The sequence below is a fragment of the Lithobates pipiens genome, unplaced genomic scaffold (genome assembly GCF_037356315.1).
Source record: "Lithobates pipiens isolate NorthernLeopardFrog02 unplaced genomic scaffold, aLitPip1_a1.2 Scaffold_35, whole genome shotgun sequence".
Lineage (NCBI taxonomy): Eukaryota > Metazoa > Chordata > Amphibia > Anura > Ranidae > Lithobates > Lithobates pipiens.
This window is the reverse complement of record NW_027507811.1, coordinates 24,619,968-24,642,968: the sequence shown is the minus strand read 5'-3', so window position 1 is coordinate 24,642,968 and position 23,001 is coordinate 24,619,968. Positions and strand designations below refer to the sequence as shown.

The following is a 23,001-nucleotide window of genomic DNA, read 5'->3' as shown; positions in this document are numbered from 1 at the left end:
CAGCCGTGGGGTTGTGTCAGTTCCTCAAGGAACAGGTTAAACAGATGCTTGGGCTCCTTCCCAGTGAGGAAGTAGAAAATTATACAGAATTGCCTCACATTCTGTGTTTCATAATTGATGCGATTTTGGATTCCGTCCAACAAGCATCACGTTTGTCTCTCATGTTGGTTCACATGCGAAGGGCCCTATGGCTAAAGAATTGGGCAGCTGAGCTGTCATGCAAGAAGCATTTGATTGGGTTCCCTTTTAAAGGGGAGCGTTTGTTTGGAGAAGAACTAGATAAGCTCGTCCAAAATATTTCAGGAGGAAAATCTACTCTCCTTCCAGTCAAAAAGAGCAAGCGTCCTTCATTCAGGCGTACTCTCTCTCCCGAAGCATCAAGCTCTAAACAGTGGCGACGGCCTTCTCAGTCCTCCTCTACTAGAAAGGCTCAAGGCCAAGCCCAGGGACAGAAAAAGACTTGGGGGCGAAAGCCTGCCAAGCAGAGCCCAAAAACTTCCTTGTGAAGGGGCGCCCCCGCTCGGCAGAGTGGGGGGAAGGCTCCTGCAGTTTGCAGGCGCCTGGCGGGAAGAGATCCAGGACAAGTGGGTGATCTCTTCGGTATCTCTGGGCTACAAGCTAGAGTTTCAGGAGATTCCACCTTCTCGTTTCCTAAGGTCAAGGATCCCCAGGGATCCAGTAAAGCAAAAAACGCTATTTCTGGCCTTAGATCAGTTACTATCCCAGGGTGTGATAGTAGAAGTGAACCCGAAAGATCAGAGTTCGGGGTTTTACTCAAATCTCTTCACCGTTCCAAAACCAAGTGGAAGTGTCAGACCTATCTTGGATCTGAAAGACCTGAACCGGTTTTTACACATCCGGTCCTTCCGAATGCAGTCAATCTGCACTGTGGTCTCCTCCCTGCAAGGAGGAGAATTCATGGTATCAATAGATATCAAGGATGCATATCCCCATGTGCCAATTTTTCCCACACACCAAAAATTCCTAAGGTTCGCCGTAGAGCGGCGCCATTTTCAATTTGTGGCCTTGCCGTTCGGGCTTGCTACAGCCCCTCGAGTCTTCACAAAGATTCTAGACCCTCTCTTAGCAATCTTAAGAGCTCAGGGCATAGCCGTCATGGCTTATCTAGACGACTTGCTTCTCATGGAGAAAACTGCAGCGTTCCTAAGTCGCAGCGTCACCAAAACGCTAGAACACCTAGAACGCCTAGGTTGGATTATAAACCTAGAAAAGTCGTCCCTACAACCGAATACCAGGTTGGAATACCTAGGTATGATCATCGACACCACTCAGGGCAGGGTGTTTCTTCCAAGGCTAAAAGCCTTGGCCATTGGGGATCTGGTGCGCCTGATTATAGGGCAGAAGATCTTCCTCCATTCGGTTGTGCATGAGACTGTTAGGGAAGATGGTCGCCTCCTTCGAGGCCGTCCCATTCGCCCAGTTCCATTCAAGGCCTTTACAAGGATGCATCCTTGCGGCTTAGAACAGGAAGCCCCAATCTCTGGATCTTCCTATGCGTCTATCCCCAGGGACACGCAAGAGTCTTGTCTGGTGGTTACAAACCAAGAATTTGCTGAAGGGCAAAACCTTTCTTCCTCTCTCATGGAAGATTATCACAACAGATGCCAGCCTGACAGGCTGGGGAGCTGTATTGGAGGAAACATGCTCGCAGGGGAAATGGTCTGCGACCGAGAATCTACTGCCCATAAATATCTTAGAGATCCGGGCAGTTTACATGGCACTCATAGAGTGGTCTTACAGACTGCGAGGTTTCCCAGTTCAGGTTCAGTCTGACAATGCCACCGCAGTGGCTTATATCAATCACCAGGGCGGTACCAGAAGTCTGGTGGCCCAAAAAGAGGTGAATCGCATACTTGTCTGGGCAGAAAAGCATGTTCCATGTCTTTCTGCAGTCTTCATCCCAGGAGTGGAGAATTGGCAGGCGGATTTTCTCAGCCGCCAGCAGTTGTGCCCAGGAGAATGGGCTCTGCACCCCGACGTGTTTCAGAACATATGTCACAAGTGGGGTATTCCAGACGTAGATCTGTTTGCTTCCAGGTTCAACAGGAAGCTGGACAAGTTTGTGTCAAGGACAAGAGATGCACTTGCTCAGGGGTCAGATGCTCTGACAGTTCCCTGGGATCAGTACAATCTGATCTATGCCTTCCCCCCGAGCCCGCTTCTGTCGCGGTTCCTGGGAAGGGTCAAGAGGGAGACAAAGTCGGTCCTTTTGGTGGCCTTGGCTTGGCCCAGGCGACCATGGTACGCAGAAATCATGAAGTTGGCAGTAGGCAGGCCATGGACCCTCCCTCTCCGGCCAGATCTGCTCTCACAGGGTCCAATCTACCATCCTGCTTTACGCAGTCTGAATTTGACGGTCTGGCTGCTGAGACCCACATTCTGAGAGACCGTGGCCTTTCGGGGCCAGTCCTTTCTACTCTGGTCAATGCCAGAAAGCCGGCCTCCAGACTTGTTTATTACAAGATCTGGAGGACATATGTTTCCTGGTGTGAACTCAGGAAATGGCATCCTAGAAAGTATGTCATTAACAGAATCTTGGCCTTTCTCCAGTCAGGCCTGGAAATGAATTTGGCCATAAGCACTATCAAAGTGCAGATTTCGGCCTTGTCGGTATTTTTTCAAAAACCGCTTGCATCACATTCCCTAGTACGGGCTTTTATCCAGGGGGCTATGCGGACAAAACCGCCAGTTAAACCTCCGGTATGCCCATGGGATCTGAATTTGGTTCTCTCGGCCTTACAGGGGCAACCATTTGAACCTTTACACCTGGCTTCTTTAGCTCTCCTGACTAAAAAGCTGGTCTTCTTAGTAGCCATATCTACGGCTAGAAGAGTATCAGAGTTGGCAGCTCTTTCCAGTAAGGAGCCGTATTTAATTATCCATAAGGACCGAGTGGTCATGCGTCCCAACAGGTCCTTTCTGCCTAAGGTGGTTTCGGGTTTCCATTTGAATCAGGATGTAATCCTACCATCCTTTTTTCTGGACCCTCAATCCACAGAAGAAGAATCTTTGCACACTTTAGATGTGGTTAGAGCAATCAGTATTTATCTTCAAGCAACTACTCAGATAAGGAAAACTGATTGTTTATTTATTCTGCCGGAAGGCCCTAGAAAGGGCCAGGCGGCGTCAAAATCCACTCTCTCAAGATGGATCAGGCAAGTTATCTCTCAGGCCTATGGTTTAAAGGGGAAGATTCCTCCTTTTCGGGTGAAAGCGCACTCAACTAGGGCTGTAAGTGCTTCTTGGGCAGTGCATCACCAGGCCTCCCTGGCTCAGATCTGTAAGGCTGCGACTTGGTCATCAGTCCACACATTCACCAGATTCTATCAGGTGGATGTCAGAGGGCAAGAGGATATCGCCTTCGGGCGCAGTGTACTGCAGGCTGCAGTTTAGGTCCTCAGGTCCCTGGCGGTCTATATTTATGATCTGTGTCTCCCTCCCCTCAATCTGAGCATTGCTATGGGACATCCCACTATGTAATGAAGCTCCTGTGTCCCGTGATGTATGATCAAGAAAATGGGATTTTTATATACAGCTTACCTGTAAAATCCTTTTCTTGAGAGTACATCACGGGACATAGGGCTCCCGCCCCTCTTGGGTTTTACGTGGTTTCTTATTGCTTTGCTACAAAACTGAGGTGCCTCCCAGATGGGAGGGGTTATATAGGGGAGGAATTCTCCTTAATTGAGGTCAACCAGTGTCCAATCACCAGAGGTGCCTATATAACCCACTATGTAATGAAGCTCCTGTGTCCCGTGATGTACTCTCAAGAAAAGGATTTTACAGGTAAGCTGTATATAAAAATCCCATTTTTATCCTTCACTGATGTGGGATGATGATGCAGCACTGATGGGCACTGGTATGCAGCACTTATGGGCACTGATAGGTGGCACTGATTAGGAGGCACTAATGGGCACTGATACGTGGCACTGATGAGGAGACACTGATGGGCACTGATATGCAGCACTGATGAGGAGGCGCTGATGAGGCTGCACTGATATGCGGCACTAATAGGCACGGATAGGTGGTACTGATGAAGAGGCGCTGATAAGTGGAACTGATGGGCACTGATAGGCGGCACTGATGGGCACTGATAGGTGGCACTGATAGGTGGCACTGATGAGGAGGCAGTGATGGGCACTGATAGGTGTCACTGATGGGCACTGCTAGGTGGTACTAATGAGGAGGCACTGATGGGCACTGATAGATGGCACTGATGAGGAGGCACTAATGGGCACTAATAGGCGGCACTGATGGGCACTAATAGGTGGCACTGATGGCCGCTGATAGGCAGCACTACTGGTCATTGATAGATGGCAGTGATGAGTAGGCATTGATGAGAACTGATATGCGGCACTAAAGGGCACCGATAGGTGGCACTGATGAAGAGGCACTGATAGGCGGGACTGATGGGCGCTGATAGGTGGCACTAATGAGGAGGCAGTGATGGGCACTGATAGGTGGCACTGATGGGCACTGCTAGGGGGTACTGATGAGGAGGCACTGAATAGATGGCACTGATGAGGAGGCACTAATAAGCACTAATAGACAGCACTGATAGGTGGCATTGATGGGCGCTGATAGGCAGCAATAATGGCCATTGATAGATGGCACTGATGAGGAGGCAGTTATGAGAACCGATAGGCAGCACTAATGGGCACTGATAGCAGCACTATTGGGGCTGCACTGATTACCGTATATACTCGAGTATAAGCCGAGATTTTCAGCCTCTTTTTTGAGGCTGAAAGTGCCCCCCTCGGCTTATACTCGAGTCATCGCTGTCTGCCCGCTCGATCAGCGTGTCGAGCAGACAGACAGCGGCCATTCTGATTCAAAAGCCGCGCCTCCGGCTCCCCCTTCGCCTGTGATAGGCGGAACACTGAATTTCCCAGCAGCCTGTGTTCCGCCTATCACGGACTTCGTATCATCCTCGTACTACGGACGAGGATGATACGACGTCTGTGATAGGCGGAACACAGGCTGCTGGGAAATTCAGTGTTCCGCCTATCACAGGCGAAGGCGGCGGCGCAGCTTTTGAATTTTACAATGGCCGCCGACGAACGAAGAGGGCACGGGACGGAGGCAAGGCACAGGACGGCACGGCACGGGACGGGACGGGACGGGACCGGAGGCAAGGCATGGCGGCGAGGCACGGCGGCGAGGCACGGAGGCAAGGAGGCTCGGCACGGGACGGAGGCTCGGGACAAAGGCTCAGGACACAGGTAGGCTGGACACACACACACACACACACACACACACACACACACACACACACACACACACACACACACAGGGATGGATGGATGGATGGAGACACACACACACAGGGATGGATGGACGGACACACAGGGATGGACGGACACACAGGGATGGACGGACACACAGGGATGGACGGACACACACACAGGGATGGACAGGCATGTCTTACCCTCGGCTTATACACGAGTCAATAAGTTTGCCAGTTTTTTTGGGGGTAAATTGGGGGCCTCGGCTTATATTCGGGTCGGCCTATACTCGAGTATATACGGTATCAGTCTAGATGTCCCCTCTCACAATTGCCGATTACTGACTGTCCTTTCCTCGCAGCGTGTAAGGAAAGTACTGCCGATACATTGCAAGTCTGTTTACTGGCTATTTACGGCAATCTGTTACCAGCTGCGTCCAAAGGATGCACGCCCCAGGAGGGCGTGGTTCCTGGAGGACGTCCATAGAAGATGGCTACAGCACAGTAATCAAGTGCCATTCAAAAACATTTGATTTCTTCATGGAATGTTCACCATAAGCCGGTTGTAATAGAGCTAAATTTTCACTCTCACTTTTGCCAATTTTAACGTAAAGTTTGATGTGAATTCACACGCTCGAGTGCGAATGGCTGTGTGACACACCACCATAGTGCTACACCACAGGCATTCTGGGAATTAAATTCTCACACCTTGTATTCTCCAATGTTTCCTAGCCCATATTTCACACTTTTTGCATTGGGGTGACTTACTGTGTTTTACCTTAAAATGTGACCTACGGTAGAGTGCGCTGTGGTGCCATTTATTTTAATTGACATCTCAGTGCACTTAAATCCCCCATAATGGACCTACTTTTTAGTGGACCACAACGCGCCGGTGTAAATCATGTGTGCATTGTGCTATATTTTAAAGGAAAAAAGGTGCAGGCCCATTAAAGGGTCTATTTTGCTTGGTTGAGAGCCTGTTTAAAATGAATGGGCCTTCTTACCTTAAAGCTTGTTAAATCAAGATATGACACGTGTTAACGTGTAATAGCCCAGTGGGGCTATAAGATTCCCTTTAAACACTCACCTGTATTGGTTGTCAACCTCAAGCTTGATGTTATTCTGCTGTTTTCTCTATAGGTTGTACAGTTGTGATCTGACCAGCTCTTCCTGTGATTGCATCTGCTCCATCATGAGTACAAACAAGCTGCTCACCAGCCTTGATCTCACATACAATATGCTACAGGATTCTGGGGTAAAAATTCTGTGTGAAGGACTCAAAGATCCAGGCTGTACCCTGCAGGAACTGAGGTGAGACTTGCATGACTAGGGTAGTTCAGATAACCTACTACCAGGGGCGGACTGACCATTCGGCCACTCGGGCACTGCCCGAGGGCCCAGGGCCACTAGGAGGCCCCATCAGGGTTGCCAGCCTCAGTAAAACCAGGGACAGTATGTAAAAATCTGTGTTTTTTTTTACATCTGTCTCTGAAATGTCCCTTACCGACATACATTTGGTCTAAAAATCCCGAGATTATAGCTGTCCCACCTCTCCAGTACCTTCTCAGCCAATTGAAACATGTCTGTGTATACTGTGTGTACATGTATGTGTATACTGTGTGATTGTATACTGTGTGGCCCCATAATCTCTGATTGCCTGGGGGCCCCATAATCTCCTATTGTCCGGGGGCCCCATGAGTTGTCAGTCCGCCCCTGCCTACTACCATACTCAAACTTGTACTCTACCCTTAGATAATGACACCAAAACCGCGTTGGAGTAAAAATGGCCGGTATGGCCTTTTATTTAAACCAAAAACCATAGTTAAACATAAACATTGTAAATACCAGATCAAATATGAATAACCTGTTGCAGATCCTTGACAAAACCATCTCCGACAACTTTGGAATCTGTGGTACCGCTTAGTCAGGTTCTGTCCCCAGCCGCCAAACACCACCTCGGGGGACTCCCTAACTGACCACAGACCCTACCACATTTACTACCTGGTCAGTCTAGACTGAACCAGACCAACCAGGAGGACTCCCTACCTGAGATGGGTCCCACCGGTTTATCAATATACCGCATGTTGTATACCTTCGCCAAGGACCCCAACTGCCAGCGACCATCTTCTTCCTGAACTGTAAGCAGACCTCTTACCCATATGTTCCCACTCCAATTTCCAATCTGAAAGGGATGCCCCTTTCGCTCCTCCCCTCAACTACTTATCTATCTGTCTCCTCCCCATCACCCCATAGCTCGTCCAATCAGGTAATAGCCTATTTCTCCATTTTGACCATCCCCATAACTTTAACTTATTATGGCCTAGTATCTACTTCCACCCTGTCATGTATGTCCTTGACTTTCATTTTATTACAGCTCCGTAATAATTAGGGTTGCCACCTGTCCAGGATTCACCCGGGCCGTCTGGGTTTAGAATCATGTGTCCTGGTTTCAATCCACCTGAAACCCGGACACATTATTCAGACAGGAATGTGGCTCAGAACAGGGCCTGACAGGAGGGTGAGGGGGCACTATGCACACCACATTGTTATTTTCTTTGGAGTGCCCAAAGATGTCCCAGGTCTGTTACCATCCTATAATGTATATTTAAAAAAAATAAAAAAATGAGCAGTGTGTCGCTAAAGTGTTTCGGGTTTGGCTTGAAGAAAAAGTGGTAACCCTAATTATAAGTGATTTAATAATATGCAAGACTCTAGAGTAAATCACCTATGTAAGTAAGGTTCTTAGACCTCCAGATCTGAAGTTAGACCCATGCCATAGATCAGTGGTCTCCAAACTGCGGAATGTGGCCGTTTGCCTGCTTTTATCTGGCCCTTGGGGCACTATTCTATTCACTGACACCAACAATGGGGCACAATTACTCACAATGACATCAATGATGGGGCCCAATGACAACATCAATGGGGAACAATTCCTACCAATGAAACCAACTACGGGGCCCAATGATACCAATGATGGGGCACAATTCCTAACAATGACACAAACTACAGGGCCCAATGATGGGGCACAATTCCTACCAATGACACCAGCTAAGGTGCTTAATGATGCCAATAACGGGGCACAATTCCTTCCAATGACATCAGCTACGGAGCCCAATGATACCAATAATGGTGTCATTGGTAGGAATTGTGCTTCGTTATTGGTATCATTGGGCTCCGTAGCTGGTGTCATTGGAAGGAATTGTGTCCCATCATTGGTATCATTAGGCCCCATAGCTGGTGTCATTGCTAGTAATTGTACCCCATTATTGGTATCATTGGGCCCCATAGTTGTGTCATTGGTAGGAATTGTGCCCCATTATTGGTATCATTGTGCCCCGTAGTGTGTGTCATTGGTAGGAATTGTGCCCCATCATTGGTATCATTGGGCCCCATCATTGGTGTCATTGGTGGGAATTGTGTCCCATCATTGGTATCATTTGTGCCCCATCATTGGGCCCCATCATTGGTGTCATTGGTAGGAATTGTGCCTAAACTATGGGGCCCAGTGATACCAATGATGGAGCACAATTCCTACCAATGACACCAGCTAAGGGGCTCAATGATACCAATAATGGGGCACAATTACTTCCAATGACATCAGCTATGGAGCCCAATGATACCAATAATGGTGTCATTGGTAGGAATTGTGCCTCATTATTGGTATCATTGGGCTTCGTAGCTGGTGTCATTGAAAGGAATTGTTTCCCATCATTGGTATCATTGGGCCCCATAGCTGGTGTCATTGGTAGTAATTGTGCCCCATTATTGGTATCATTGGGCCCCGTAGTTGGTGTCATTGGTAGGAATTGTGCCCCATTATTGGTATCATTGTGCCCCGTAGTGTGTGTCATTGGTAGGAATTGTGCCCCATCATTGGTATCATTGGGCCCCATCATTGGTGTCATTGGTAGGAATTGTGCCTCAACTATGGGGCCCAATGATACCAATGATGGGGCACAAGGTACGCTGAGCACAGTGCATGCATTGCATGCAGGAGGCTGGAGTGTGGGCGGGGTTCGGCAGACACCAATTTGAGGCGGAGTGTCTGATTGGATAGGCGGCGGAGTGAGGGAGGAGCCAGGAAGTGCTGATGGGACAGGCAACAGGCGATACAACCCGACTCCCGGGCGGCCGGCCGGAGCTAAAAAATTGTGAAAATAGTGCCATGACTGCTGCAGCACCAATCCGGGGACAAAACCGGGCACATATCGGGTCTGGGGAGACCGTCCCCAATCTAGGGACAAAACCGGGGACATATCGGGTCTGGGGAGACCGTCCCCAATCTAGGGACAAAACCGGGGACATATCGGGTCTGGGGAGACCGTCCCCAATCTAGGGACAAAACCGGGGACATATCGGGTCTGGGGAGACCGTCCCCAATCTAGGGACAAAACCGGGGACATATTCGGACCGGGGGGAGAGCGTCTCCAATCCGGGGATTGTCCCCGGAAAACAAGGACATCTGGTCAGCCTAGACTAAAAGTCTGCACGACTGAGAATCCTGACTGTTGTACTATATGTCTTCTTATGTATTTGTTTTCTCTCTGCAGCCTCTGCGGTTGTGAATTGACTTCTTCATGCTGCGATGATCTCCGCTCCGTTCTAATCACGAACCGATCCCTCACCAAACTGGATTTATCGTTTAACAATCTTCTAGGGAATTCTGGAGTGAAAGTTCTGTGTGATGGACTCAGAGATCCAGGCTGTACCCTGCAGACCTTTATGTAAGACTTTTCCTATAACCCCGAAGAGATACGTAACTTTTATCTATGTGTAGGAGGTGAAGTCCATATAGAATGATATGATATCGGGAAGGACTGCGGTTCATCAGGACTTTATGTCTTTCTTGTACTAATTAACCACATGGCCTCCAGAAGAGTTGCGTTATTCTAACTGACAATTGCGCGGTCGTGCGACAATGTACCACAAATAGAGCTTTCTTTTGGTGGTATTTGATCACCTCCGCAATTTTTATTTTTTGTGCTATAAACCAAAATGTTTGAAAAATTTGAAAATGTAAAACTAATTTTTTTTACTTTCTGCTATAAAACATATCCACAAAACAAAAAATGTAAAAAATCTATTTCTTCATCAATTTAGACCAACATTTTTGGTAAAAAACAAACAAAAAAACGCACTTTTACGCAAAAGGAGTAGTGTCTACAAACTATGAAAATAGAGTTATAATATTGTATTTATTTTATTTTTTAACTAGTAATGGCGGTGATCAGCGACTTATAGCGGAACTGCGATATTGCGGCGGACAAATCTGACACTAAGGGCTCATTTACACTTGCTTCGGCTTCAACACACATTAATGGCTAGTTTACACTTGCTTCAAAACAAGGCTTCGGTCATGCTTTGTTAAAGCTCTCTGAATGCCAGTCAAAGCTCCCTTCACTAAATAAAATGGTTAGCTTATAGTCCTGCTTCAACTCTTCTGGGAAGGCTGTCCACAACTCGATAGAACACCTATGGGATGAATTAAAGAGGAGACTATGAGCCAGGCCTTCTCGTCCAACATCAGTGCCTGACCTCACAAATGCACTTCTGGAAGAATGATCAGACATTCCCATAGACACACTCCTAAACCTTGTAGACGGCCTTCCCAGAAGAGTTGAAGCTGTTATAGCTGCAAAGGGTGGGCCAACTCAATATTGAACCCTACGAACTAAGACTGGGAGGCCATTAAAGTTCATATGTGTGTGTAAAGGCAGGTGTCCCAATACTTTTGGTAATATAGTATATCTCCTCAACTGAACAATGTTTATAAATTCTGTATCAGATGGCTTGTTTCTGTGACCTCAGTAGTTATTACAGCTTTTGGATTTTCACAGCAACTCCAGGCTGTCATTTTGGCAGCTGGGAATTGCTTTCAGTGGAAAGCAGCAGAGGGGAAGAACTCCCAGAACAGATGAAGCTGTTATAGCTGCAAAGGGTGGACCAACTAAATATTGAACACTACAGACTAAGACTGGGATGGCATTAAAGTGCATGTGTGTGTAAAGGCAGGTGTCCCAATACTTTTGGTAATATAGTCTATGTCTTATGTCAAGTGTCTGTTCGATACACATATGTTCGGTTTTAATTCCATTGTCCTTTTCTCTGGGGTATAAAATCCTGGTTTTACTTCCTCTTTATTCCCCTGCAAGGTAAAAGCATAATGGGCTAGTATGCATCGCATACTAGCCCAATATGTGGAATTTACCTGCAAAGGAACCCAGTGATGTCTACACTGGTGGACGCATCCATCTTCACCCGTCTTCCTTCCGGGGGCACAGACTCAGGCTCTGTGACTGGCCGGAGCCACCAGTCACGGCACACGCTGGGGAAGAAACGGCTCGGAGGGCCGTTCCTACACTGCTCATGTGCCGATGACATCATCGGCGCAGTGTACATGAAATATCTCCTAGACGGCACACGTTTAGGAGATGTTTTCAAAAGTATTGGGACGCCTGCCTTTACATGAACTTTAAAGTGGTTGTAACCCCCCCTGACCTAGAGTCAATTGACCCTTCACCAGTCTACCCAACTGACTCTTCATCACCCTACCCAACTGACCCTTCACCAGTCTACCCGACTGATCCTTCATCACTCTACCCAACTGACTCTTCATCACTCTACCCAACTGTCCCTTCACCAGTCTACCCGACTGACTCTTCATCACTCTACCCAACTGACCCTTCACCAGTCTAACAGACTGACTCTTCATCACCCTACCCAACTGACCCTTCACCAGTCTAACAGACTGACTCTTCATCACCCTACCCAACTGACCCTTCACCAGTCTACCCGACTGATCCTCCATCACTCTACCCAACTGACTCTTCATCACTCTACCCAACTGACTCTTCATCACTCTACCCAACTGACTCTTCACCAGTCTACCCGACTGACTCTTCATCACTCTACCCAACTGACCCTTCACCAGTCTAACAGACTGACTCTTCATCACCCTACCCAACTGACCCTTCACCAGTCTAACAGACTGACTCTTCATCACCCTACCCAACTGACCCTTCACCAGTCTACCCGACTGATCCTCCATCACTCTACCCAACTGATCCTCCATCACTCTACCCAACTGACTCTTCATCACTCTACCCACTGAAGGGACAGTTGGGTAGAGTGATGAAGAGTCAGTTGGGTAGAGTGATGAAGGATCAATCTACCCAACTGACTCTTCATCACTCTACTCAACTGACTCTTCGCCAGCCTACCCGATGACTTTTTACCAGTCTACCTTACTGACCCGTCACCAGTTTACACGACTGTTCCAGAGATCTTCCAGGGCTTCCTGCTTCATCTTCACCCGTCTTCCTTCCGGGGGCACAGACTCAGGCTCTGTGACTGGCCGGAGCCACCAGTCACGGCACACGCTGGGGAAGAAACGGCTCGGAGGGCCGTTCCTACATTGCTCATGCGCCGATGACATCATCGGCGCAGTGTACATGAAATATCTCCTAGACGGCACACGTTTAGGAGATGTTTTCAGTACCTATAGGTAAGCCTTATTATAGGCTTCCCTATATGTAAAAATAGGTCAGGGGGGTTTACAACCACTTTAAAGTTCATGTAAAGGCAGGCGTCCCAATACTTTTGACAATATATATGTGTGTGTGTGTGTATATATATATATATATATATATATATATATATATATATATATATATATATATATATATATATATATATATATATATATATATACAGTGTATGTAACTATGTATTTCTAAACTATTGTAATGATCGCAAATTGGAACTTAAAGTTCTATACATTGGCATGGCAATAAAATTGAATTTTTAAGAACTTTTAATTAAAATTCATTAAATCCATGTATGCTCTGATGAATTTTTATTTATTTTTTGAATTTGGTATGAATTGGCATGGAAATAAAATAAATTTTAAGGGCTTTCAAACAAAATTTGTTGGCTCCATGAATGTTCTGTTAGATGTTTTTTTTTTTTTTTACTGTGGGGAGGTGCTGCATGGAGGGGAAGGGGCAAACACACAGTCCAGTTGCAGTTAACAAAACTTGTATCAAAGTAAAATTCCAGTCTTTACAAACGGAAGATTGGCAGGGTATTGATTATCTGCCAGTGCCACCAGTGATGCCTATCAGTGAAATCTGTCAGTACCAGCCACCAGTGCCACCTTTCAGTGCCCAGCAGTGGCGTCTATCAGTGCCACCCATAAGTACCCATCAGTGCAGCCTTTCAGTGCCCATCAGTGTTGCCCATCAGTGCCACCTATGAGTGCCCATCTGTGCCGCCTATCAGTACCCACTAGTACCGCCTATCAGTGCCCATCGTCAGTGCTCATCAGTGCCATCTCATTGGTGCCACCAAATCAGTGCCACCTTATCAGTGCCCATCAGTGCAGCTTATCCATTATGAAAGAGAAAACATACTTATTTACAAAATTTTATAACAAAACAAAGAAAACCTTTTTTTTGTATTTTTTCTAAGTTTTCATTATTTTTTATTCCTTTAGCAAAAAATAAAAACCATAGAGGTGATCAAATACCACCAAAAGAAAGCTCTATTTGTGGGAGCAAAATGATAAAAATGTAGTTTGGGTACAGTGTAGCATGACCGCGCAAATGTCATTTAAAAAGTGACAGCGCTGAAAGCTGAAAATTGGCCTGAGCAGGAAGGTGCGAAAGTGCCCGGTATTGAAGTGATTAATAGGCTCTGACTGACCAAAGATGGCCGCCAGAGTCACATGGAGCGGCAACTTTCAATCAAAAAACGTCCCCAGTGACCCAGAAAACCATGGAGGAACCATGTTCCTCTTGACTTACTCTCCTCCTGCAGGGCCACTACGTTTGAGCGCCACCTACAGTGCAGAAAATAGACTGCACCTGCCTACAGTACGAACCATCATGCAAAAATGGAATTATGTATAGCCAGCTGTAATCTCTATTGAGTTAGGAACACTTTGTTGATTCCCGTTTCTCCCACCAGATTTGATGATTGTGAAGCGACGTTATCGTGCTGTGATGATCTCCGATCCGTTATCACTACAAATCAAACTTTGACCAAACTCGAGACAAGGCTGAAAATTGATACGGAGACATCGGACTCAGAAGTGGCTCATTGGTGTGAGGTCCTCCAACAGCTAGGCTGCGCTGTGGAGAAAGAAATGTAATTTTTTTTTTTTTATATTTAACGAATAGTTGTGGCCAAACCTTTTTTTTTTTTTTCTACGTTTTTTTAAGTTTCCGATAGTGGAAATGAATTCAAACATCTGTCTTTTTTTTATCACTGTCTATGCTCACGTTTTTTTGTCCTGGTGACCCACATCACTGAAAAACAAATTTAGAGCGGTCACCAGAACAGGATTTGAGGGGAAATCTTCCTTTGGGGACACTAGTTCTGGTGACTACCAAGGATATTCCTCAAAGTTCCTGTTGCAACTATGAAAACTGCATGTATATGTGTTCTGTTTGAATGGGGCAAAATCTGAAGTTATGAGACTATTTTCTCTCCAGATCAAATGTGATTATTTGCTCTGATTGGCAGCACCATCTAGTGGCCATAATGCAGTATTTTCCTGATTCATATGAAAGAATGACATTCGACTTCTAGAGAAAATAGCCAAATAACATTTGATTTTTCCCCGATTTGCACACGTAGGATGAATTGCTAGTCATAAATACACCCCTTAGTAAAAATACACCCCTTAGTCTAAATGCTTATGACATTTGTACAGAGCAGAAAACCACTTTTTTTATAACTTTAACATGTTCATTCTATTTTTTTTTTATCAAGAACACAAATTGAAATTAAATACCGAAGACCGAGTTTACAAAATTGACCTTGCGGCTCTGTCTGCAGATGTGAAGGTGACGTTTTCCCGCCGGTATGAATTGTGTGTCCAGATTCCAATGGCTTGTACCTAAATCTGATTGAATGTTCTTCTGTTTAGGTCCCAAGGACTGGCGTGACTTCCTCTGACTGATCTTCATTCATCATTATTCCAGAATGATCCCTGCAGGGACTTTGTCGTTCCACCAAATCATTCCATTTATATTCTATTGATACCGCTTTAAGTTATTATTAGTGTAAAATAAAATTTTATTTTTCTGATAAGAAGATAGAGAAGCGTTGTGTGTTGAGTTTTGTACAAGTGTAAGCAGGTTAAAAATTGCTTAAGGAGCTTGGTACCGGCCCAGGCTGGGTTGGGTAGGGTTAACACCTGCATTCCAGGTTTCCTGGGCTTTTTTGGAGCTTAAGCCGGCCCACCTGTGATATAAATGTACCACCCCCTAGTGTGCCACTAGTGTGGGTGCAGGGAAATGTATGTAGTGAATTATGCCTAAACCCGTGAGTCTTAAATGGGTCATGGGTTTACTTTAGATCAGGGCTGGAGGACTCATGTAGGCAACACACTGGTGCCTCCCGCTGGTCCTGGAAAGTTAGAGAACATTCTGTAAACTGGAGGGCAGAGGCCAGGAGGGTTGCTCTGCATACTAAGAGGAGCTTTACCAATCCCCGGGCAGTGGGCCTTGAAGGGTGGTTAAACCATCCCATTAAGTATGGATGAGTCATGCTGGCAGGGAAGTTGGGTGGAAGATGAAGATGGATTGCTGTGGGGACTGTTGGTGGCCCTTGAGGTGAACCCTCCTAGTCTAGGTGGGGGTACTTTGCCTTGGGCTGGCCTGGGAGGATCCTAACAACAGAAGCAGGAAGCCCTGGAAGACCTCTGGAACAGTCGTGTAAACTGGTGACGGGTCAGTAAGGTAGACTGGTAAAAAGTCATTGGGTAGGCTGGCGAAGAGTCAGTTGGGTAGAGTGATGAAGAGTCAGTTGGGTAGACTGGTGAAGGGTCAGTTGGGTAGAGTGATGAAGAGTCAGTTGGGTAGAGTGATGAAGAGTCAGTCGGGTAGACTGGTGAAGGGTCAGTCGGGTAGACTGGTGAAGGGTCAGTCGGGTAGACTGGTGAAGAGTCAGTCGAGCAGACTGGTGAAGAGTCAGTCGGGCAGACTGGTGAAGGGTCAGTCGGGTAGACTGGTGGAGAGTCAGTCGAGCAGACTGGTGAAGAGTCAGTCGAGCAGACTGGTGAAGAGTCAGTCGGGAAGACTGGTGAAGGCTCAGTTGGGTAGACTGGTAAAGAGTAAATCGAGTAGACTGGTGAAGAGTCAATCGAGTAGACTGGTGAAGAGGGAACCGGGTGGTCTGACATTTCCTGCAGTGGGTAGAGCTAGGACCAGTTTCTACAAGGGAGTTGGAGGTACTCCAGGATGCAGCTTACAACACTTTGTGCTACTTTCTAAAGGGAGTAAGAATTCCTAGTCCTTAAAGAGGAAGTAAACCCTCCTACACATGTTTAGCTTGTTAGATAATACTTTTCTCAGGCAGCTGATCGCTGCCTGAGAAAGTGAACTTACTTGTCACATTTTCGTAAAAACCGCCGTTTACATTTCCGTGACGTCAGCCGCGCTTGCGCTGTGTGGTCGTGCGAATGCAGCGTATACTGTATTGCCGACTTTCATCTTCCTGCCTCTCTGCCTTTTTTTAATACGAGGCATTCTCCTCATTGCGGCAGAGGAGAAGTCTCGCGTTGTAATCCTATCCCTGCTCTTCCTGACACTCCCCCTTGTGACTGAAGACGTCACGCAGGGGAATGAATGCTTTGTTGCCTTAGTAACGGCAACCGAGATCGAGGCTTGGTTAGGATTTCTATTGACGCTACGGCGCATGCGCGAGATTTCCGGAGTGAAATCTAACTAAGGGCGGAAATGACGTCCGGAAAGGACGTCAAAGCCCGAATTTGAAATGGCGCGGGCGATACCCGGAAGGAAGATAATTTGGAAAAGAGAAAAAAAGGTATTTACAGCGCTCGTTTTGAGATATAACATATACAGAATGAAGGCTGATGTACAGTATTAGAGTAACATTAGTAAAATGGAAATTTTTTGGGCGGGTTTACTTCCTCTTTAAGGGGTTGTTGCATCCTTTCACTTAGAGACTGTCAGTGTCCGGGAGTGAAGAAACAAATCGGGAATTGCAAAAAGGAAGGAAGTTGTCCCTGGTTTTTGTTGCTATCAAGTTGGGTGTCTCATAATTCCTATTCCCCATCCAAGTTATTACCACTACTAAAACATAAAAAAAAAAGAAAAGGAAAAAGACAGACTATATCGGTACCTGAACAAGATATACACACAAAAATGAATACATTTCTAGTTTTATTGATACAAAACACAGACCAAATAAAAGTTAAAAATAAGAACAGATGCCCAAGTATACTTTAATAGTGATGGACGAACTTCCGACGGGACGTTTCGCGAACGCGGCCGATAGTTCGCGAACCGGAACGTTCGCGGCGGGCCCCTTTGACTTCAATGGGAGGCGAACTTCGCAAACCTACAGGTCAAATTTGCAGCCACAAAATAATTATTAGCTGTGCAAACATAGTCCCACCACATGGCCAATGACATAACACATGTATGAGGTGAATTTGGGATTGACAACTACAAGCATTCTTTTTTTATATGGGAAATTGTTGTGACAATTCAGGACTGTGGAGCGCATGAAGGCAATGGAGGAGAGGGAAGGTCAGGGACCAGGGTAGGCAAAGAAGAGGGTGCAGCGTGACATACAGCAATGACACCTGCACGGTGATAGAGTCATCTGACAACAGCACCGTGATAGAGAGCACTGACATCAGCAGCGTGACATAAAGCACTCACACCAGCACCATGATATACAGCACTGACAGCAGCACCGTGACAGAGAGCACTGACATCAGCACCGTGATATACAGCACTGACACCTGCACCGTAAGCAGCCCCAGGAGGAAGTCAGCACAGCACAGGGATGGTGGGAGCCCCTCATAATGAGCATAGCACAGGGATGGTGGGAGCACCTCAAAATATGCACAGCAGAGGTACAGCCCCAGGAGGAAGTCAGCACAGCACAGGGATGGTGGGAGCCCCTCATAATATGCACAGCAGAGGTACAGCCCCAGGAGGATGTCAGCACAGCACAGGGATGGTGGGAGCCCCTCATAATAAGCAGCCCCAGTAGAAATATGACACCGCTCAACCTCTTCAAAGAGGAGGGTACGGGCATATAGTACGGTGTGCTTTTTTTGGACAAGGAAGTGAGCCAAATGAAGAAAGAAGGTCTGTGTGCTTGATAAAAAAAATTGTTTATAGACATATACATGGTCTACTGGTCACATGTGTTGAATTCCTCCGAGATCCATGCCTCATTCATTTTTAGAAATGTGAGGTAGTTAACACTGTCGTGAGCTAGGCGAGTACGCTTATCGGTCACGATCTCCCCTGCTGCGCTGAACGTCCTTTCGGACAGGACACTGGATGAGGGGCAAGCCAACAGTTCGATTGCAAATTGGGCAAGCTCTGGCCAGAGGTCAAGCCTGCCCACCCAGTAGTCCAGTGGTTCATCACTCCTCAGAGCGTCCACATCGGCCGTTAACCCGATGTAGTGGGACACCTGACGGTCTAGGCGTTCCCTGATGCTGGATCCAGGTGACACCTGTCGATGGGTCGGCTGAAAGAATGACCTCATATCCGAAGTCACCAACACATCTTCAAACCGGACTCTTCTTGCAGGCGCTGTTGGATTGGTACCCGCAACTCCTTCTCTGGGAGTGGGAATTGCTCCTCTGCCAGCGCACGCAAAAGCAGAATGCAGCATTTTTCGAAACAAGGCCTGGAAGTGCTGCATTCTGACAGCCCTCTGCGACGGCGGTAACATTTCCGCCATTTTGTGTTTGTACCGGGGGTCTAAGTACGTTGCCACCCAGTACTGGTCCTTGACCCTTATGCTTTTTATACGGGGGTCCCTATTAAAACACTGGAGCATGAAGGCCCCCATTTGCACTAAAGTGGAAGCGGTGTGGTGGCCTGGCTCCTGCTCATCATCCAGGATAATGTCGTCCTCTTCATTCTTCTCTCCCCATCCACGCACAACAGGGATCCCAGAAAGGTTTAAAGCATGCTCTTCTTGCTCCTCCTCATCCGCCCCGGCACCATCCTCCTCTGACTCCTCTTCAGACTCCTGTTGTTGACTTGTCTCAGATAGAGTAGCCCCCCTGGGAATTCATCCAGCATTGCGACTTCCTCATCTTCCCGCTCCTGCTCCTCCACAGCTTGACCAATGACACGACGCAATGCACGCTCCATAAAGAAGGCATAAGGTACCATGTCACTGATGGTGCTATGGCTGCGACTGACCAGTTTGGTGATCTCCTCAAATGGGCGCAGAAGTCTACATGCGTCGCGCCTGAGCAGCCACTGGCATGGTGAAAAAATCCCCAGCTCCCCAGAACCGGTTCTGCCGCAGAGTTCATACAGGTAGACGTTAACTGCACGTTTCTGCTGGAGCAGCCTATCAAGCATATAGAAGGTTGAGTTCCATCGCGTCGGGCAATCGCAAATAAGACGTCTGACCGGCAGATTGTGTCGCCGCTGAATGTCAGCAAGGCGAGCCATGGATCTTCTGAAATGGGCCGAGATTTTCCTTGCCTGCCGCAAGATGTCCTGGACCCCAGGGTATTTTACAAGGAATCGCTGCACGACCAAGTTTAAGACGTGTGCCATGCATGGCACGTGCGTGATTTTGCCCTGTTTCAATGCGCTAAGCAGATTGGCACCGTTGTCACACACCACTTTACCAACTGTCAAATTGAGCGGTGTTAGCCACTGATCTGCCTGTGAACGCAAAGCTGAAAGGAGTGCTGGGCCAGTGTGGCTCTTGGCTTCCAGGCACAACAGACGCAGCACGGCATGGTAACGTCTCACCTGGCATGTCGAATAGGTTCTGGGGAGCTTGGGCGGCGCAGCGGAAGAGACGCTAGCAGCGGAAGAGACGCTAGCAGCGGAAAAGGAGGAGTCAGCTGAGGAGGAGAGGGAGGAGGATGGAGTAGGAGGAGGAGGAGAAGAAGAGTCAGGCCTGCATGCAATCCATGGCGGTAAAACCAAATCTACACGGGTGCCACGGGTTACATGCTTGACGTCAGAAGGTTCACCCAGTGGGCAGTAAAAGTGATATACCTTCCCTGCCCGTGTTTGCTAGACCACGTGTCTGTGGTCAGATGTATCTTGGCACCGACACTGTGTGCCAGAGATACATTCACTTGCTGCTGAACATGGCCATATAGCTCTGGGATGCCCTTCTCTGAGAAATACTTCCTTCCTGGGACCTTCCATTGTGGTGTTCCAATGGCCACAAATTTGCGAAAGGCCTCCGAGTCCACCAGTTTATATGGCAGTAGTTGGCGGGCTATGAGTTCTGACAAGCCAGCCGTCAACCGTTGGGCAAGAGGGTTATCCGACGTCATCATTTTTTTACGCTCGAACATTAGGCCCACGGAAGCCTGCCTTTTTGCAGAAAAACGTGATCTTGGCGTGATGGAAGGTGGAGTGGAGGACAATTGTGAGGAAAGAGGAGAAGGAGAAGTAGAAGACGAGGCTGGACGGTGAGAGCCTGCAGTGTGGCTTTGTGTGTTCCGTTGCTCCCACTCGGCTCGGTGATGGCTGCCCATGTGCCTTCTTAAGGCGGTCGTCCCTAGGTGAGTGTTGGGCTTACCGCGACTAATGCGTTGACTGAAAAGATTGCAGATGGCAACGCTATTGTCAGCAGCGGACACGTTAAAAAAAGCCCACACTGCGGAGCCATGTGCCGGTGTCCTGGGAGCGCGAGATGTGACCGTACATGGTCGATGACTCGCTCCTGATACATTTGCAGTCTGCTTTGTCCCTCCTGTGCAATGTAAGTTATTCCTGCTTCTCCTCCCTATCTGCTGGTCCATATCTCCCTCTGAACTCCCCTCCTCTTCCTCTCTTGTGGGCACCCACGTGACATCACTAGACACGTCATCATCAACGTCACCTTCCCCACCACTATAAGTAGAGATATCGGAGTAGGCAGCAACACCGGGGACCAACCTCCTCCTTGGGCTGATCTGGGTACTGTCGTCAGACTGCTGAGTAGCGGTTGTTGCTTCCTCCTCTTCCTGATCCAATACCAAGAGTGGCTGCGCATCAGAAATGTCCTCTTGATATGGATCAGAAAATAATTCCTGTGACTCAAGCGGAAGGTATGTGGTGGTGGTGGTGTTGTTGGTGGTAGTGTCTTTGGGGGTGCACATAGCACAGAGTGAAGAAGAGGGTGCAGATCGAGAGGATGAGGAGGGTGCAGAAGAGTAAGGCTGAGCGAGTCATTCAACCAAGTCAGGTGCGTCCTTTAAAGTAATTTAACGCACCTTCTGCAACTTCCCACTTTGGCTCAAGCATGTTGCTCCTGCCCTACCCCTACCACCCCTGCGGAAGGGCCTGCCTCTTCCTCTGCCTGTCATTTTTTAAATGACCCTGTGACAAAGCTCTCAGTCCCTATACCGTTGAAGGACTGCTGCAGTATAGGGCAGCAGTCAGCAGTAGTGCACCTCAACCCTATGTATTGTGGACCGATGCCAGTCCTTATAGAATAGCAGACTGTACCTCACTCAACCCTATGTACTGTAGCACCCTAGACCAAGTTACCAGTCCTTATAAGGACTTTTGTGGACCAAGTAGGTTGTGTGTGAGTGATTAGCAGACTGTACGTCAGTCCCTATACCGATGAAGGACTCCTGCAGTATAGGGCAGCGGTCAGCAGTAGTGCACCTCAACCCTATGTATTGTGGACCGATACCAGTCCTTATAGAATAGCAGACTGTACCTCACTCAACCCTATGTACTGTAGCACCCTAGACAGACCAAGTTACCAGTCCTGATAAAGAGCTTTGTGGAACAAGTGAGTTGTGAATGATTAGCAGAAGGGCAGCAGAAGGGCAGCAGTCAAGTATAATATTCTTTCTATATTTGGAAGAAAGAATATTATACGTGAACAAGCATATTACCATACCACTGATACCAGTCCTGAAAAGAACCTTTGTGGAACTAATAGTAACAGCTACTGTTTAAACTGACCCTCACTGCCTGACACACTGCTTCCTGCCTGTCCCTATATAAACTGGCAAAACAGAGGCTGCTGGAACAATAACTGGTTACTGGAATAGCACTTTTGTGGACCTGATAGTAACAGCTAATGATGATGACTAATCTGGCTGTCCCTACAGCAGCACACAGCGTTCTGTCCCTTTCTCTAAACTGACAAAAGACACTCAGGCTGCTGCAACAATCAGTAGCACAGCAAACCTATATACACCTAACACCTATACCAGTCCTGAAAAGAACTTTTGTGTACCAAATAGCTAGCGATTTATCTCTCCCTGCTCCACACAGCAACCTCTCCCTATAGTGACAGAAGAAAGAATGTAAAATGGCCGCCGGATCGGGTGTATTTATAAGTTAGGGGGAATGTCCAAGTGTCCATGTGCTGTAATGTCTCAATTGGCTGTCCTGTACCCATGATGGATGTGTCATCAGGTCAAAGTTCTTTTACACAGTAAAAACACGGAAGTCCGCCCGGCGAACGGCGCCAATAGTCCGCCGAACGGGCGGACCACGAACAGCCGAAATTTGCCACGAATTGACCGCCGGGCGAACTGTTCGGCCATCCCTATACTTTAATAATCAAGATCATAGATACTGGTTGACGCGTTTCGCCAATAGCTTCCTCAGAACCAGATAAGTATGACCCTAGAACCTACAAAGATCAAAAAATGGGAGAGCAGAGGTATATAAGTCAAATCCTTCAAGCATACATTAACAATACTTCATTATACATACATCACTAATAAATATTTTAATTTCACTTATATACTGAATTGGACTGACTTA

The 23,001-nt window shown here is 47.4% G+C and overlaps 2 protein-coding genes across 2 annotated transcripts in view; one reads left to right on the top strand and one right to left on the bottom strand.

Moving 5' to 3' along the window:
• Positions 1-15,306, top strand: part of LOC143956183 (NACHT, LRR and PYD domains-containing protein 3-like) — a 33,375-nt gene extending 18,069 nt beyond the window's left edge. Inside the window, exons 7-11 of the mRNA XM_077466338.1 lie at positions 6,386-6,556; positions 9,796-9,969; positions 14,213-14,392; positions 15,020-15,093; positions 15,177-15,306. Of these exons, the coding sequence (XP_077322464.1) occupies positions 6,386-6,556; positions 9,796-9,969; positions 14,213-14,392; positions 15,020-15,065 (571 nt within the window). The 3' untranslated portion in view covers positions 15,066-15,093; positions 15,177-15,306. The remainder of the gene's footprint in view (positions 1-6,385; positions 6,557-9,795; positions 9,970-14,212; positions 14,393-15,019; positions 15,094-15,176) is intronic.
• The window catches only part of LOC143956162 (uncharacterized), a 713,750-nt gene that overhangs the window by 39,434 nt on the left and 651,315 nt on the right, over positions 1-23,001 (bottom strand). The window lies entirely within an intron of this gene.